This window comes from Wyeomyia smithii, chromosome 3, assembly GCF_029784165.1.
Source record: "Wyeomyia smithii strain HCP4-BCI-WySm-NY-G18 chromosome 3, ASM2978416v1, whole genome shotgun sequence".
NCBI classification, from domain to species: Eukaryota; Metazoa; Arthropoda; class Insecta; order Diptera; family Culicidae; genus Wyeomyia; species Wyeomyia smithii.
Window position 1 is genome coordinate 38,930,214 of NC_073696.1, and position 18,775 is coordinate 38,948,988.

The 18,775-nt window shown below is 40.1% G+C and overlaps 2 protein-coding genes across 4 annotated transcripts in view; both read right to left on the reverse strand.

Annotated features, from left to right (window-relative positions):
* Nucleotides 1-18,775, reverse strand: part of LOC129732425 (uncharacterized) — a 269,530-nt gene that overhangs the window by 38,269 nt on the left and 212,486 nt on the right. For all 3 annotated transcript variants that reach the window (XM_055693312.1, XM_055693313.1, XM_055693311.1), the window contains exon 4: nt 482-799. In XM_055693312.1, the coding sequence (XP_055549287.1) occupies nt 482-799 (318 nt within the window). The remainder of the gene's footprint in view (nt 1-481; nt 800-18,775) is intronic.
* Nucleotides 17,297-18,247, reverse strand: LOC129732437 (uncharacterized). Its single transcript, XM_055693326.1, has 2 exons — nt 18,175-18,247; nt 17,297-18,115 (listed from the first exon to the last, which is right to left on the reverse strand). Exons 1-2 carry the CDS (start codon nt 18,220-18,222, stop codon nt 17,666-17,668), a joined length of 498 nt encoding a protein of 165 aa, XP_055549301.1. The 5' UTR covers nt 18,223-18,247; the 3' UTR covers nt 17,297-17,665.

The following is an 18,775-nucleotide window of genomic DNA, read 5'->3' on the forward strand; positions in this document are numbered from 1 at the left end:
TAGCTTTGACGGCACCATGTGCCTAGTATGCTTCAAGGTCGTCCATAGAGTACACACTTCAATTCTCATAGTCCAGGGGTGGAGCCATAATGGTAACGGCCTTTTTAAGCGACGCTTGTAGGAGTAGATCGATGGTGCCGAATGATCATGCGTAAACCGGCGTCACACTTGAATTTCAATGGCATGCGATGGCCATTGGTGTGCTTAAAGTGTCCATTTCTGTGCTACTGTTCACATTAACGAGGCGGCAGGCGGCACAAAGGAAGATCAATTACCCCCTGGCTGACGCGGATTGATGGATTGATCATGGACGCATGGGTTTTGGTCTTGTGGTTGATCGCAAACAGGGGTGTATTTTGATCGGAAATGCCAATCAGCCACGGCCTTCTAAAAGTGCTAGTTGTACGGGAAGCTGTTTTGTATTTGGGCTAAATTCCGTGAACCTTCTGGATAATTGGTCGGAAATTACTGTCTAACTTACCAATAATCTACTAGAACCTATGAACGGCCGGTGGAACTGCAGCGGTAGATGCGAACTCGAGAACCCATTGGTCGTTAAAGTACTACCAGTCTTGCTGATGGCACTAGAGGAGGCTGCTAGTTGCGTGTGGCTGCTAGAATTACTGCTAATCTCCGAGTGCAGCGTAGAAGAGGACCAGCGCGAAGAGGTTGTTTGAACGGTCTGAGCGCGGACCACCTGCAACGATCCGGACGATGTGCGGGCTTGTAAAATTTCCATTTGCTTTTTCTGCGTGTGCTGCGTTGCCCCGTCCGAAGTGGACAGGTTAGTTGAGGCCATCTGTGCGGCAAAGAACATTAAAAAAATTTAAATAAATCATTAAGAATCATGAGTCATAGGCGAACGAAAGTCGTAAACGGAATATGTCAAGGTGGAGCTCAGATATATGGTTCAAAAGGTGTCGCAGTTTATACAGTAAAAGAAATGGTTGAACATTTGGTGCCGTTTAATCTCCGGCAATGACAAAAATATTATTCTAGCTTTCACCTTACTACTATATGCATCTAATCGCGTATATTCCAAAATAAATAATATATTTCAATAGAACAAACGTTCATCACACCAGTAAATGACGTCAACAACGGTCGTTCAACCGATTTACCTGTTCACAAAATTCATTAAAATAGATTTTCTTAAAAAAATTTGAAATATTTTTTCGATGCCATCAGTTGTTTCCAGATTCAATTTTTAAACTGAAGCAAGTTTCCAAAAAATGCCTTCCATTTTAAAAGGTTTTAAGATTCCAAAATACATTAAGCAAATTTGGTCTGAAACCGTATCCGTGTTCACTCAAATAGTACTCCGGTCAGCGAGACTTATGGCGCTCTAATCGCTCGTCATTATTCCTAATGTTCTAGTTCCAACTAATTGAAAATTCTAGCTGCAGTGGCTAACTTACGGTCTGACTATTTCTCAGCTTCTTCAATTTAATGATATATCCTTTTTCACGGTTCTGCCGCGCTAATTTCGCTTCGATTGCACGGTATTGTACCGGATTCGGATACTTCGTGTCCGCTGGATGACTGATTGCTTTGTAGCGATCCGACCCAACCGAGTGCCTGAGGCGAATCCTAATTTGGCATTCGGCTGCCCGAAGCCACTTCACAAAATTTACGACCGGTTTGTAAAAAGTGAAATGACACTTTACTGTGGGCAATAAATTTCGGCGGACTCTTTGAACGGTTTTTGTTTTACATCTGGTCGGTCTTTGGCGAACAAAAAATATGACCTATACAGCAACGCAATCATTGCGTTGTATTCGAGTCATAAAAGTTTACGTTTTAAAGTAGGCTAGGTAATTCGTTACCACTTGCGTCACTAATTTAATAAGTCGAATAATAGGAATTGATACACCAATCAAGTATTGCATAGATAATGACACCAGGCGGACACTTACTGCGGGTATGCTATGGAGCAGTAGCAAACATTTTGCACAGAGCATAACAGTAATGTGCCCAGACCATCCATCAAAGAGGAGTATTACTTGACTAAGTAACACAAAGAACTAGAAGCAAACTCAATAAAGCTAGCGCTTCGAACCGTACTGTTGTTCTACTTCTGAACCTGGATCTAATTGTGAGAAATAAATATTTTATTTACACTGCCATGAAGCTAGCGACATTTTACACGTACCTTACCACGCTACTGTGCGCGACTAAGCTAGTAATTTGAGCTAATTTGACCGATTTACAGCCGCCGTGTCCCAGACAAAACAACTGTACAGCGGCGCTTGCCTCGATGGTCAGAAAATTACACCAAATTGTTTAAACAGACAAGCGTGTTAGCATATTTGCAAATTACGCTGCCAACACTGATTCGTGGTCTCGCTGCTGTTTGTTTGTTTGTTTTTTTTCCCTGCAGAGGAACGTTGTTGGACCCTTTTCACGAACTCGTACAACTCGCGCCAGTCGAGATTGTAGTGTAAACTTTTTATTTACGTTAGGAATGTTCATTTTAATACATATTTCCAACCCTTCATTTCATAAGGACTACTGCTCAAAAATGCAACATACTAATAACCTATATTACAAGTATTCTTCGCGCCCCGTATAAAACGTGCAAAACAACTGGGAACTCGTTCCGACCGGTGATCCGTGCGTTTCGATTAGACGAATTGTTTAATTTGCATTTTACACAAGAACTGTGCGAACGATCTCCCCAATTGAAAAACGCGCTGGAACGGCTCGCGGCCGAAATTGTTGCTGCTATGCAAAACGATTCGATTTACGAGGCAAGCTAAAGGCGATCAATTCGGTCTTTGGTTCCGATTTCGCGACTTAGTTAGCAGATAACGGGAACTTTTAAGAATGAATAAATTAGTCTAGTTCATTCAACTAATGCTGGGGTCTGTAAAATAACAGTCTTACAGCATCCGAAGCCGGTCATTTTCGAAATTTTAGCATAATTTAGCATATTTTTCATATGAAACTTGCTTCTTATAGCAGCATTCAAAATTAATTAGTAGATAAAAAAAATCTCGATAATAACCATTACTGTTAACTGCGCTCTAGGTCATTTTGAATGATTAAGCTAGAAAGATAAATGTTTGTAAACAAACGGTTGTGTTGTATGATGATGGTGAAAATACTTTTGCAAAATTATTTTTATTTTTATTTATTTTATTCCTTAGCTTGTAATGCACACATTTGAGCAATGCATTTATCCAAAGCATATAAATGCATACTTAAGGGTTAAGTTACTATAAACTACAATTTCGTTAAAAATACATGAACTCAGGCCTAATTTCACCGTTTTCATGAAGTGACATTGTGCTAAAAATAAAAAGTTGAGTTCAGTACCAGAAAAATGAACAATATTATTTCTAAGAATAATTCACATGACTAACATTATAAAACAACAAGTTTAGGGCCGACCATAAAAATACATGGCAGGGGTTGACCAGAAACTATGTTTCATACAAATTATAAAAAAAATGTATTAGATAAATTCGATATCTCGAATAGCCAGTAATGAGAGCGTAGTTTCAAGACAGGCTTTATACACATGGTGGTGTCTCCAGGTTTCTAAGAAAAATGAAACGTTAGGGCATAAGCCTCAGAAGACTTTTATTTTCAATTATTATTTGTCATTGACGACTGTATATTCCATTGGAGATCTCAAAGCCGCTGGACACGTACCCACAACCCTCCTTACTTCCTTTGAAGGTCATCTGTTGTACCAATTTTTGTTACATTCCGTAAGTATTATCAGTCATTGTAACTTTCCATCTGGAAATTGTTAGACTAGAACAGCTTTAAGTATTTTTTTTTTTCGAATAATTCCATAGCTAGAACACCTACTCTATGCTAACAGTACTAGTGTTTTGGTGTATACTGGTATGATTCTGTCGTGGATGTGAATTCCACACACTGCACCGATCATTATAACTTAGCACGAAGTCACCCCAGAAGAGCTCGAAAAGTGTACAGCTTGGATAAACATTATTTTCTGAATCAAGACAGGTTAAATACATAATATTTCATCAAAACATTGGAGGCGATATCATAACGTATCATCTGAGCAGTAAGCTGATTTGCTTTTTTGATCGGGTTGGTTTGCATGGCACATTTTTAGTAACGTTATTTGCCCGTGTTTTTCACCCTCAACTTTGCAGCATAATTCAAGTAAAACAGTTCAGTAACATTATGTATGTACCAAATTGTGAATGCGTCGTGTTTCAAACAGCATTGAGTTCAAGCACTATGTTTTTGAAATCTCAAGTAATTTCACATACAAACATTTCCTGTTTTGGCTCAATCACACCCCCGTGGCCTTGTATCACCCCGGCAGACGGTATTAAAACCTTGTCATCCTCCAATGGGATTGCGTTTAATTGTTGCTACATAAACTTAATACCTAATTGGCTTAACATTTTGGCATCAATTTCACCAAAATTACCATTCGAAATATCTACAGGATTATAATTAAAAATCTCGATTCTTTTATCAAAAGTTCGAAGTTTGTTTCTAAAAATTCAGCGGAATCAGATAATATCGAAAATTCAAAAATACCTTTTTTGTTTATGACTTGTTTTCCACTTGAATTTGGCTGCAGGCAGAAAGACCTGAAATGGGGAACTGTATAACTTAATGCTTATGTATTTATTTCTCGGCAGTCTGAATATGTTCTGAAAGGTTTGAACTACTATAAAAAATCTCACTTTAAATCTATTTATTATTACTATTTGTCTATGGAAATTTATTTCGGCACTTGATTGAGATGATAAGAAAAAATCATATTTGTTGTTTAATACTGAAACAAAAAATATTTAACCAAATAATTAATGATACGGTGGACGTTTCAAAAATGTACACAGTGAATCACGTGTTAATGTAAGATTGATTGTATTTATCCTTAGTAGTTTTCAATGAAACTGCTAGGTAAACAAAAAGCGTCACCTGAGTCTTCTAACAATCGCAATGAAATTACTTCACATTCAATTGCAAAGACAAAACTGACAAGAAATTAAAAAAAAAACCAAAGGGGTTAATAACAGGGACAACTATTGCAAATATATGCAAAAGTAAACTTATACTAAGTTTTTACATAATATTAGGTTTAGTTTTAAAATAGTTTATTTGACACGGCACGATACAATTTGTGTTTAACTGAGCCAAGTACATTTTTTTTTAAATTCTAAATTAGCAGGGAAAAGAGGGAGGCACATTTTTTATATCTCGAGGCCGACTACGAGCTAGTGGGGATTTAAGGGGAGAGGAGGGGAGTTACAATTTTCATTTTAACAATATTAAGTTATAGAATTTATTTATTTGTAGATGGCTAGCAGTGCTGTTCTATTTGAGCAGTTTTGTCTGAGGTGTCTGCGTGAACATAAAGATGCCGAGTCTTCGTCTTAGTGTCTCCAGCATGGTGTGTCATTTTCTTTCAGTTTTTGACGGGAATTGTAATCTAACAAATAGATAAAAAATTCAAATTTTAATGTCAGCATTTTTTATAAACCCGTATAGCTGTGTCATGTGCTCGAGATCACCACTTCCCAGAATGTCTCTAACGGGTACGTTCGATTGTTTTCCTCGGGCCCGAAGGGAATCTATAAGCTCGGACCTAACACCACAGTATTCGGTACACGACCAAACAACATGCTCGATGTCATGGTAACCATCGTCACAAACGCAGTGATTACTGTCTACAAGCCCTATACTAAATAGATGCGTGTTTAACGTGTAGTGATTGGACATAAGTCTGGACATCACGCGAATGAAGTCCCGACCTACATCCAACCCCTTGAACCATGCTTTCGTCGATACCTTAGGAAAAATGGAATGTAGCCACCGTCCCAGTTCATCTGAGTTCCATGATGATTGCCAACTGTTGAGTGTTCTCTGACGCGAAATGCTATAAAATTCATCATATGCAATTGCTCTTACATTAATATCGCCATCAATAGCACCCACCTTAGCTAAAGCGTCAGCCTTTTCATTGCCCGGAATGGAACAATGAGAAGGGACTCACGCTAAGGTAACCCGGTAATTTTTATCTGTTAAAGCACTTAAAAACCGCCGTATTTTCCCCAGGAAATAGGGGGTGTGCTTCACAGTCTTCATCGATCGCAGAGCCTCAATGGCACTGAGACTGTCTGTGAAGATAAAGTAGTGGTCTATGGGTAGGGTTTCGATGATCCCAAGGGACTACTGAATAGCAGCTAGTTCTGCGACGTACACGGAAGCAGGAGCATCGAGTTTGTAGGAGGCAGTAAAATTTTCGTGAAAAACTTCGAAGCCAGTGGACTCATCTAGATTAGATCCGTCAGTGTAAAACATTTTATCACAACTCACATGTTTGAACTTATTGGAAAAAATCTTAGGGATCTCTTGGGGTCGCAATTGATCCGGGATACCAGTAATGTCTTCTTTCATGGTGGTGTCGAAGAAGATAGCATTATCAGAAGTATCTAAACATGCGACATTGAAAGAAACGTATGAAGAAGGGTTGATATCTTGAGCCATATAGTCAAAATATAAAGTCATAAATCTGGATTGAGATTGAAGGTCGACCAACTTCTCGAAATTTTCAATTACTAATGGGTTCATAACTGTGCATCGAATTAGCAACCGGTAAGAGAGATTCCAAAAACGATGTTTCAACGGAAGGATACCCGCTAGCACTTCAAGACTTATCGTATGGGTCGACTGCATGCAACCCAAGGCAATACGCAAACAACGATATTGTATTCTTTCTAGTTTTATAATAGGGGTCTTCACATCGAGCTCGTATACGGATACCCAGTCGTAAACTGTGTATCTTCCATTACTCGTCAATGGAGGTGAGTATTTTAACGGCTGGGTATTTGTTTACGAGCTCGACATGAATACCCATAATGTGTGTTTTCGCAGCGGAGCGAAAGCAGAAACAATCGTACTCAAGAACTGACAGTATCGTTGTTTGGTATAACCTTAGAAGGTCTCCTGGGTCTTAGAAGGTCCTTTTATCAAGCTCTTCATTTGTCTATCCAGTACATCGTACATTCGGAGCAAATCGATAGTGCCTTGTTCTCGGAAGGCCAAATACACCGAGGACCTCCGCGCGTACAGGTCTGAGCACTCTTTGTCCCACCACTTGGAGGGAGGACGCCGTCTAATCGTTACCCCGGGTATCGGTTTCGTCTGAGCTTGATTCGCGGCGTCGATGATCAAGCCAGTAAGGAACGCGTATTCTTCCTCCGGAGAAAGTTCCACGTGGGACTCGATTCTTTGCGATATTATGGTCTCATAAGACTTCCAATCAATATTACGTGTGAGGTCATACGCAATATTGATTGGATCCGTTGGAGTTGACCCATTAGCAATTGAGATAACGATTGGTAGGTGATCACTACCGTGGGGATCATTGATTACTTTCCACTGGCAATCTAACGCTAGTGATGTCGAGCAAAGGGATAGGTCAAGCACGCTTTCACGTGCTGGAGGATTAGGTACACGTGTCGCTTCCCCAGTATTCAAAATTGTCATATTGAAGTCGTTGATTAAGTTACAGATTAAAGAAGATCGGTTGTCGTCGCACAGCGACCCCCATAACGAACAGTGAGAATTAAAATCTCCCAATATCAAAAAAGGCGCGGGAAGCAACTCTGCTATATCAGTGAGATGCCTCTGTTCAATCCGCGCGGATGGAGCGATATATAACGAAACAAGGCATAGGTCTTATCCATTCATATTCGTTTGAATGGCAACGACTTCAATATTCGAGATCGAGGGGAGGTCGATTCTGAAGAAGGAATAGCACTTTTTAATCCCTAAAAGTACCCCTCCACCATGCGAGTCTCGATCTCGACGAATAATGTTAAAATCGTGGAAATTGAGTTGATCGTTTGAATTGAGAAAGGTTTCACAAAGCGCAAATGCGTCACAATTGTATGTATTTATCAAATGAGAAAATAGATCGAATTTGGGGGTGATACTTCTGCAATTCCACTGTAATACAGTGATATAATTCCTAACCTCTTTCGCCGTATTAGTCATCGAAAGATATGATAGCTGAAATGAGGGGCCAAGTTGCTGCTAGTTGCTTCAAGAAGGTTTTCAGTGTAGGAAGAAGGGCAAGAGGAATATTTTGTAGGGGATCTGGTATGTTGAATGCTTTTAATATCCAGTCCACAATATCAGAAACTTTTATGAACCCTGTTTCTTTTATGTCTTCTGATCGAGAAATGGGTGCACGAGGGGTTTTTGGTGCCCCAGGAAGCGGTGGGTACTCCTGGTTTGATTTAAAATTAAAACCGGGAGGTACTTGCTTCGGTTTTACTTCACCGCTTCCTTTTTGTGTTGGCTTATTGGTCATTCCGCTAGGGGTTATCTTACGACCTTTGCGAGAAAGATTAGGAGAGTTGATCATTCTCCTCTTCCTAGGTCCTTCTGGCATGACATAAGAACACCCTTCGACGGGATCGTCAGATGTACCCTCATCGGTTGGCAAAAAGGAAAAGATGTTTTTTGTCGAGGGTGGCTCAGCCCTCTTAAGCATTTCTGCAAAAGAGCGCTTTGATCATTCCTTGAGGGAACGCTTATTTTTTTCTCGCGCTGTTTGTACGCGGGACACACCGAAAGGTCATGCCGAGTTCCCTCGCAGTAAAGACACTTTTCAGTATCCTCACTGCAAGCGGTCTCAGCATGATTGCCTCCGCACTTGCTGCAGCGTGCCTTGTCGCAGCAGTAGGTGGCTGTATGTCCTAACTGCTTGCAGTTTTGGCAATGCATGACCCGCGGTACGAACAGGCGTACAGGCAGACGAACCCTGTCCAAAGAGATGTATCCGGCGAATGTAAACGGAAGAAGTCCGAAGGGGGGCTAGGTAGCGGGGAAGGTAAAGGGGAATTGATGGGGGAGATCTCAATCTCTTCCCCATTTGTTTCCACATCCAGGAATAGTTGCACCTGCATGTCGTCCATTTTGCGGGAGCGTTACGCTCTACCGCACACAAACGATAAATATTCGAATGTAGGGGGGGGATCAAGTAGTTGATATTAAATTTAAAAACAATTATTCAAACTACAATGGATCGAAATAAAAAAAAAGACAGCAATACTGATACTAATAACAGTAGTAATAATAGTAATAATAATAATAATAGTAATAATAATTATAATAATAACAATAATAATAATAATAATATTAATAATAATAATATTGATAGTAATAATATTAATAATAAAGATAAAAATTCTAAAGTGAATACTTCACCGAACGTCTAAGTCACGACCTCACGGCTGATAGTGGGATCAATCGAGTGTCTCCGCAGAACAAACAATGACGAGCCAGCTTCGTGTTGTGACACAGTGGCCGTATCTCACACGCGACCTTGTAGATGCCACTTGTAGTTGACTTCCACACGCTCGATCGTATGGTGGTCCGTGCTGCTAGCGGGGTAACAGCGGTGCGGGAGAATTATTCTTGCTGATATATCAGCTGCGTATCGGATCACTGGCGGGGTAGCCTGCCCCTACCAGTGTGCAGAAGATGTTTCTGCCGATATACTGCAGGCTATTGTTATTGCACAGCACAAGAACTAATCGAAAAAAAAAAACACCCGTACGATAACTCGTGTATTGTTATTTTGCGAATCGAACGGAGATAAACAACTTGCGTCTAATCGGGACGAAAGCAAAACAACGAATGATAATATTAGGTTTAATTCGGAGAAAAAGTCGCAATATTCGAATATTTCCGATACATTTTTTGACCTAGAACTATATCTCTAAGGAAACTCCGCTTCAATACAAATTGTCAAAACGGTAAAGGGGACAAAGTTTGTCCCTTTTCAAATGCTTATCATTTCATTAGTTATCAATGGATTTTCATCGTTTTTGCAGTTTCGATTGGAAAATATGATGCATATCCGCCTAAATGTAGAAAGTAGTAATGCCGATGCCGTCAAAGCAGGTAAAGTCTTGTAAAGCAAAAAAATGAAATTAACCGCGATAGGTTTTACATAACTCGGCTATGTTCCATATATCCCGAAAGTGATACAAAAGGTAACGCTTCATGCGTTAAATCTGTTATTTGATGGATAAATCTCCACGCGTTATCATACGACGCCAAGTAGGTTATTGTTTGATGTTTCAGCTAATGCTAGTTGATTCCAAGAAAAACTTAATTTCCAGTGTGATATATTGTATTTTGAAGCAGCTTGAAAGTGACGGCATAAAAGTGATGATCAATGTATACATAGTATGAAGTAGTACTTTCTTCATAATATTTAGTTTAGTTGAACTATCTATTTGCAAGACATATTGAGAAGGGAACAATGCATTTATGTTCAATAGTTTGAGTTTTTGAAAGTTACTTGTAATTATCTGATTCTATTAAATGTGTAATAAATCACTGTTTGAGAGCAAAAATATTGGATAAATATTTCGGAAGTTTTATAACATAAATTGTATTCAAAGTATTGTAGCTCAAAAACTGTTAGCTGAAGGGAACAAATCATGCTTTGTAAACAAATGAACCCTGACAAAAAAAAAAAAACAGGAAAAAACTTTTTCTGCAAAGGTTAAGATGTAGAGCATTTTTTCAAATTTAAACTTTTAACAGAAAATAGGAGACGCAATACAATTATTGTGATAATCTAAATAAAATATTGTGATAATCTAATGCTGTTGGTAATTAACTGTCCAAATATTTTAAATCCGTTTTCAAGATATTTCAAAATAAAGTTTAAAAAAATTTACTTTTTATGAAAAGACACCTGTTTTGTAAGTTATTCCTAGTACAGCAACAGCCATCAATTTGTTGAAGTATGATGAAAAATAAACAGATTACTCTTTGAGAGCAAGAGAAATTTCAGAATTTATCGTTGCTTTTCCACACTCATGAAGATAACTTTTGAATTATTCATACAATATCTTTACTTTAATGAGTGGATTGTAGTTTTTGATCACACGTTTCGATGAATCTATGGTTATCTATGGTTACTAAGGAATTAGCATTAGGTTTCTGGAAATCATTCCATTTTATTGGGCTACATTTGTCGCTGCCTCCTCAGCTGGTCTCGAGGTACGATGCTGGCCTAACAAGCCAGTCGTCGTAGGTTCGAGTCTTGACTCGGGAGAGACTGTTAGTGTCAGTAGGATCGTAGCGCTAGCCCCGCAATTGTCCTGTACACTTAACGGTTGGCTGCGAAGTCTGTGTATAGTAAACAGAAGGTCAAGTTCCGAATCGGAATGTAGCACCAAGGCTTTGCTTTTTTTTGTCGCTGATATCTGTCGCTTTTGTAATATGTATAGAAAGCGAGACATCGGAACATCTGCTGTGCAGTTGTGGTGCATTACGCAGTGCAACGAAAATTGTTTTTTTCTCTGCCTTGTTATCTATATATATAATTTTGTGTATATTTTGAACCAAATTTCCTCGAGTTTGAACATATTTCAACTTAAGGGGCAACGATGGCGCCATTTTTAATTTTTTAGAAATCGGAAATTTTCGATGTTTTTTCGACGCCATTTTGTTTTAAGACCAAATATCCAAACTCTAAGAGTTTCTCCACATATTAGCATCCTCTAACCCGTCTTTAAAAAAACAGATCTTAAATCGGACAAAAACTGAGCTTAAAACGGTGGTACACCGACAACAGTTTTGGGTGGTTTAAGTATATTTCACAAAGCAAAATAATATCGAGTATGTCTGAGCATTAATGGTAATGCGCCAATAACTTAAAGTGGTAGTCAAATTATATCTTACATTGAATTAAAAATTCTCAGGAATCGATTGGTAGGTGTCTGACCCACGTAAAATGTCAACAACATATCAAATTTACCCCAATTCCCCTACAATACTAAAATAGGTTCTTCTTGACATTAGACTAACTCATTTGAAATCTGTTCAATGTTATATTAAGAGTGTAAGCGATACTCAAAGTTACAATAACAATTTGTCTCTACATGATCTTCCCCCTTTTGCGGGGAGGGAGTTACATTTTTAGCCAGGACCGGTCAAAACATAAAAATCTCGCTTTAGCTATTAATTATTATTTAGAATCATCGCGTCTTCGATAAAGCTAAATGCGACCCCCTCCACGCAAAAAGGAAAGGATTATGTGAAGACAAATTATTATTGTATCTTCAAGTATCACTTACACTCTTGATATTACATTAATCAGATAATACTTACTTTACTTTTAAGGCGACAGACTTCGTTCAAAATTTAGAAAATTTGGGATGGATATTGTCTACACTAGTAGAAATACCCAACTCAAAACAAAATTAGGGTCTACCAAAGACCCTATTGATACCCTGAACAAAGCTGGAATTTATAAAATTGCATGCAGTCACTGTGACATGGTTTACATTGGACAAACTAAACGTAACCTATTGATACGTTTCAAAGAACATTTCGCAGAAGTGACCAAAGCAAGTAATGTTTCAACAAATGCCCCACCACACCATTTCAAATCAAAAGTGGCTGAACATATTTTTAACGAGGAACATCCACTAACTTCGGATAACATTCACCTCCTCCGCCCCGTTAATAATTTATGGAAATTAGACGTAGCTGAAAGTTTAGAAATTTATAAACAACACTCATGCACGCTTCTCAATAAAGACGCAGGTAATCACCCCTCATGGCTATTCAATCTGCTTCCCAAAAACCCCAGACATGGTACGGTAAACAATCGACCGCATAATTCCCTACCTAACTCCAATTAAGGGTGCTAAATTTTTATTTTTACCTACTACAAATAAAAAAACAGGATTTACGCTTTGCTCTTTACCAGTCCACATAAGCACTGAGGAAGACTGTACGTCACAGTCGAAATATATATTTGCGGACTGAATTTCAATATTTACTTCCAAAAAATGTAGTAGAGTATAACGGAAACCGATAACTATTTCTTTGATTGACCTATTTCGCGTGCATCCTCGTCGACAGCACACATCCAACGAGTGCGGGGTCTACCCCGAAGTCGACGACCTCTATCGGGATTCCTGCTAAATATAGCCTTAGCTTGACGCTCATTCGGCATTCTCGCTACATGCCCAGCCCACTGAAGCCTACCGTGTTTTATCCGCTTGACTATATCCGCCGATTTGTATGCCTGGTACACTTCTTTTTTTTTTCCTTGTTGGGTGTTTTCGTCACTGCGACCAATTTTTTGATATTTTGTGACATGGTACCGCCAAGGATTCAACGCGAAATTCTTCGCTCAAAAACACCAAGAGCTCGCCGATCAGCCTCTTTCAGCGTCCATGATTCATGGCCGTAGAGAGCCACCGGTAGAATCAGTGTTTTATAGAGTGCAAGTTTAGTACGGATTTGCAGACTGCGGGACCTTAGCTGGTTACGTAATCCGTCAAGGCCCTGTTTGCGGCTGCTATCCGCCTCTTTATCTCACGGCTAACCTCGTTGTCACATGACACTATTGTTCCCAGGTAAATAAATTCATCAACTACTCCAAATGTTTTCCCATCTGGCACCACCGCAGCACCAACCTCCGACGGACTACCAGGTACTCTGCCAGCCTGAGTTTATGACAAGCCCTAATCTCGCAGCTTCCCTCCTGAGAGGTCTGAAGGCCTCTTCCACAGCTCTACGGTTGATACCAATGATGTCGATATCGTTCGCAAAACCGAGAAGCATGTGCGACTTCGTAATGATGGTGCCGCTTCTCTGCACACCAGCCCTCCGTATAGCACCTTCCAATGCGATGTTGAACAATAAGTTGGACAGCTCGTCACCCTGCTTCAAACCATCTAACGTCACGAACGAGTCCGATATCTCACCGGCTATCCTGACGCTTGATGTAGAACCTTCAAGGGTATCAGCCTAATCAGCTTTGTTGGGAAGCCATGTTCGAGCATAATCTGCCATAACTCATTTCTCTTAACTGAATCGTACGCTGCCCTGAAGTCTATGAACAGATGGTGCGTCTGCAAGTTGAATTTTCGAAATTTATCGAGGATTTGTCGAAAGGTAAACATTTGGTCCGTCGTGGAGCGTCCCCCTCGAAAACCGCATTGGTACTCGCCAACAAATGTCTCCTGCAACGGCCTCAGTCTGTGGAACAGGATGTGGGAGAGAATTTTGTACACGGTATTGAGAAGAGTTATGCCCCGATAATTGCTACAGTCCAGGCGATAACCTTTTTTGTAGATCGGGCATATGGGGCCCCTCCAACCAGTCCGAGACAATTCTTCATCAGTTCTTCCCGGCTGCCTTGCAGTTTCTCAGCTCTTTCACTGCTTTCTTCACCTCGTCCATGGATGGTGGATCCACAGCTTGACCATCATTCTCAATAGTCATTCTGCTCCTTTCGACTCCACTATTCCCCTCATCGTTCAACAGCACACTGAAGTGTTCCTTCCAACGCCTGGCCACCTCTGTTGTATCGGTTATCAGGTTCCCCTCCCTATCGTTGCACATGACAGGGGCTGACACGTTTCGATTCCTGATTCCGTTGATCTTCTTGTAGAAGCTCCTCGCATCGTGCCTGGAGAAGCAACCTGCCGCCTCCGCAAGAATATACTCCCAATGCTGTCATTTCTTCCGGCGAGTCTCCTTTCAGCGGCTCTAGCATCTCGATATCTACCCACGCTCTGACGAGTCACAGCCGTGGCCAACATGTGACCCCTGGCGCGGTTCTTCTCCTCCGTCACTCGCTGGCACTCAGCGTCAAACCACTCATTAGACGCAGCTGCCGCAGTTGCACCCAACACTTTTCGCGCTGTAGTGCTAATCGAACTGTGGATGTGCCTCCACTGTACATTCAGGTTCCCTTCAACTTTTTCCTCAATCCGTTCATCAACCTTCTGCGGGTACTCTGCAGTCACTCCTTCAGTTGATAGCCGCTGGATGTTCAACTGTATCCTCCTCGTTGCCTTGGATTTCAACACATTGGACAGCTGGGCGCGGATTTTGGCTACTACGAGATAGTGATGCGAGTCAACGTTCGGTCCTCTGAACGACCTCACGTCTGTAACGTCTGAAAAATGCCGTCCATCAATCAGAACGTGGTCAATTTGAGAGCAAAGCTCTCCATTCGGGTGCATCCAAGTGTGCTTACGTATGTTACGGCGTGTGAAATAAGTGCTACAGATAGCCATCCCCCTAGCTGCAGCGAAATTAACAAGCCTCAGGCCATCGTTCGTAGTAGAGTGGGGGCTTTCCCTACCAGTAAACAGATATTAAATAAGTTAATTTAACGTCGAGATAAACCTATTTGAGTATTATAGGGGAATTGGGGCAAAATCGACATGTTGCTGACATTTTACGTAGACATCTACCAATCAATTTCTGAGACTTTTTTACACAATATAAGGTATAATTTGACTACCACTTTTAGATATTAGCGAATTACCATTAATGCTCAGACATACTCGATATTATTTTGCTTTGTGAAAAATACTTAAACCATGCCAAAACTGTTTTCGTAGAATCACCGTTTTGAGCTCAGTTTTTGTCCGATTTAAGATATGTTTTTTTTTAAAGATGAGTAAGAACATGCTAAGACAAACTCTAAGAATTTTGATATTTGGTCTTAAAACAAAATGGCATCGAAAAAACATCGAAAATTTCCGATTAAGAGGCCAAGGCAAAAAAAATTGTTGCACTGTGTTATTTAAACGCAGATCAAGATTCCTTGGCAGTGGCTGTTTACGGCCCGAAGAGATTTGGTCTTTGAATCCTGGGAAGGTGATTGGCTTCACAAACCATATTTTACCTGACTGGGAGCTCGTCGGTGCGGGTACCTGATCACTCAACAATAGTGGTCATTGTATTTTGCAAGGGGACACGTATAGCAATTGACTGGGATATATTACAAAAGTTCACATCAATGGACAACGTAATTCTAATTCCCTGTTAAAAAAATGGGCAACAATTATTTTGAAAAATTTTGGAACTGAAAAATATATCCTAAACTTAGTCTAAATAAAATCTTATATTTTTCTATCCTGTGTATAGTGTATATTTTTTTACAAACCGTTATTAGTTTCCTACAACTGATTCTCAGGCATTTTTTCTAAACAATCGAAGGATTCTGAACTACAATACTTCAAATAATGTGTATGCTAAACCAACACCTTTTTCGAAAATTATCCACTCCACTGTTAATTCTTAGGATGGTACAATATTCCAAAAATCGACAAGGTTTAGTTCTTAAAACTTGACTTCCAGTTGATTTTGAGATAAGATACTGGTCCACAGGCCAACCGTCATATGTTCGAATCACAGCTGGGGAGACCGTTAGAACCAATAAGATCTTATCGGTAGCCCGGCAATTTTCCTGTACACCAACGGTTCGCTGCTAGATCTATTCCCGTTAAACAGAAGATCAAATTTCGTAGCAATACAGGACCTGGCCTTAGTTTCGATAGCTTTAAAACTTTATTACATTCAAGGTATAATACGCCGTTTAAAAATCACAATATGTGCATGAATAAACGCACCCAGTAACACTTATTCAAACTGCCATTTAACTTCGATTTACGATCATTTAATAAAGCTTCGTTAACTGTATCGAATATCGGTTCATTAATTTCGAGCAACCTGTAGAATGCTGAACTCGCTGGAAGGTTCTCTCAATACCATGAATCAGAATAGTATCGTACAAAAGCAATAAACGCTCACTTGAAAACACGCGTTTCCTAGCACTGACTAAATAGTGAATATCAGACCATTATTAGCTGCACATGTAAATTAATTGCGGTCTGAGCCAGGTCGTAACAGTCAGATTCAGGCCTAGGAACGATACATCAAACCACTGTTTTATGGAAATATCTTTTTCTAGGGTGGTTTTGCCGGCGAGAAACCATGAGCAGTATAAATTAGGCATACCTTAAATGTGGATGTACCCTTACTAAACACAGCGCGATCTGATAAAGCCTCACATTGTTCGAATTCATAGCAGCTTATCAACAACACATCAGACTACTTTACGTACAATGGGCTCTGATGGAAGTAAAATGCAGTAGCAGACAGAACTGCCACGGTCGTCATGAGCTACCGTGGGTTCGCCGGAGTTTGCAAGTATATTAGGCATCCGAGAATGGGCGATTAACTTTCAGACTTGCTTGCAGCCACATGCATTGATCGCGCCGAGTGTACAACAAGGTGCCCTTCAATGTAAATATATTTTATCTCGGCAAACCGCTCTCCGGTGCCGTGGCGCTACCGGCAATCTGCACTGCGCGGAAGACGTCTACAATGGATCGACATCTTTTTAGGGTGGTTCGACTATGGTGTATGTTAAGAGGTTATATACCTTTTTACTCGAGAAAAAAAAAGAAAAGTTTGAAAAACTTTTAAGCACCTTTTTATTGCATTAAAGTAGTAATTTTCTGAAAGTTCACCTATTCAACAACAAAAAAACCTGTTTGATCATAACAAATACCAATTATTTGTGGAGTAATGGCCCTTTCCCCGAAACGCTTCATTTTTGCAGAGGTTTGTGGGGTTTACGATAGCGACCCAACAGATCAACAGAAATAAAATAACTCATATTATTTCATTAAAATGGAAAGAACCCCTTAATGGTAAATAAGTGAAGGTAACGATGGTGTAGTTTTTTTACACTATTTAATGATTTTGCATTCAAAGAATTGTTAAATAGTTTATGATTTTGCGTTGCTGGTTTCTAGAGGGGAAATCCTAGAACTGGCAATTGACAAGTTCATTCAATGTATGTGTGCTTCCCTCATTAGAATTTAACGCGATCTGCTTTCGCTACTTCAGCCTGCACTTGAACCGTGCTTTCGCGTAGTGTTTTCTCGATCAATTCTAACCGGATACTCAACGCCTGTGTCATCCCTTTGGCGCTTACTTCCTGCAGTGCGTGTTGCAGCTGTACAACCGGAAGGGCCAACGATTGTTCAGCAGACTGAATATCCGCGATGGCGTTCATTTTCACAGAATCGCCACTAACATCCGCACTAGCGGCAAGATTTCCAATTGCAATTGACGTAGCGTTCAGGGTACTTAACACGACATCGGTTATTTCGCGAACCAGATCGGCATCCTGCGCGCGCTGCGATTGTCGCAGAGAGTCGACTGTTCTCGGCAGATTTTTCGCAAGATTAAGAGCGCCCGACAACGTATGCAATATTCCTTCCAGCGTTTCCGCTGCAGACGATTGCTGAGAAATTGTGTTCTGAAAATTGACCAGGCATCTCAGTACATGCGAATCTGTACAAAAGTTGGAAAAATTACCTGCCAAAATGCTATCCCAACGATAATAAAAACGAGCTGCCACTTCATGTTGACCAATGCTTTCCGCTTATCCCTTGAGGGGGAGGCTGGCATCACGGCTAACTAATAATACGTGCCCCGAAAGCTATCCGTTTAATTTATTAATTTATAAGTGAATTAAGTGGCCAAACTTGTTAAAAAGTGTCAAGTTGTGATCTGTGATGCTTTGTCTAAGTGAGAAAAGTGAAGGTTTTGTGAAAAACACAGTGTTCCTTGCGTGAAAGTGATAATTTTTCCTCGAATTGCAATTGAAAATTGTAAGGCCAGCTAAGTTGCGTGAGTGTGAGTGCCTACTTTGTGCGTCGCGCTAACTAGCGGTTCGTTCTTAACATGCGAAAATGGAATGCATGGCGGTGTGAGCGAAGAGAACGATAATATCTGGAGAGAGAGCGAATAGAGTAGTGTTTTTTTTTCTTCACCTATCGTTTATTTGACACGGCACAAATAGAAGAGAGTAGTGTTGCGCTTTGCTTGTCGGCGTTTGTTTCGCTGGCATAGGCATAACCAAAATAAAACAGATGAGTATAAGTTTTTGTATCAAATATTTTAAGAATGCATAGGC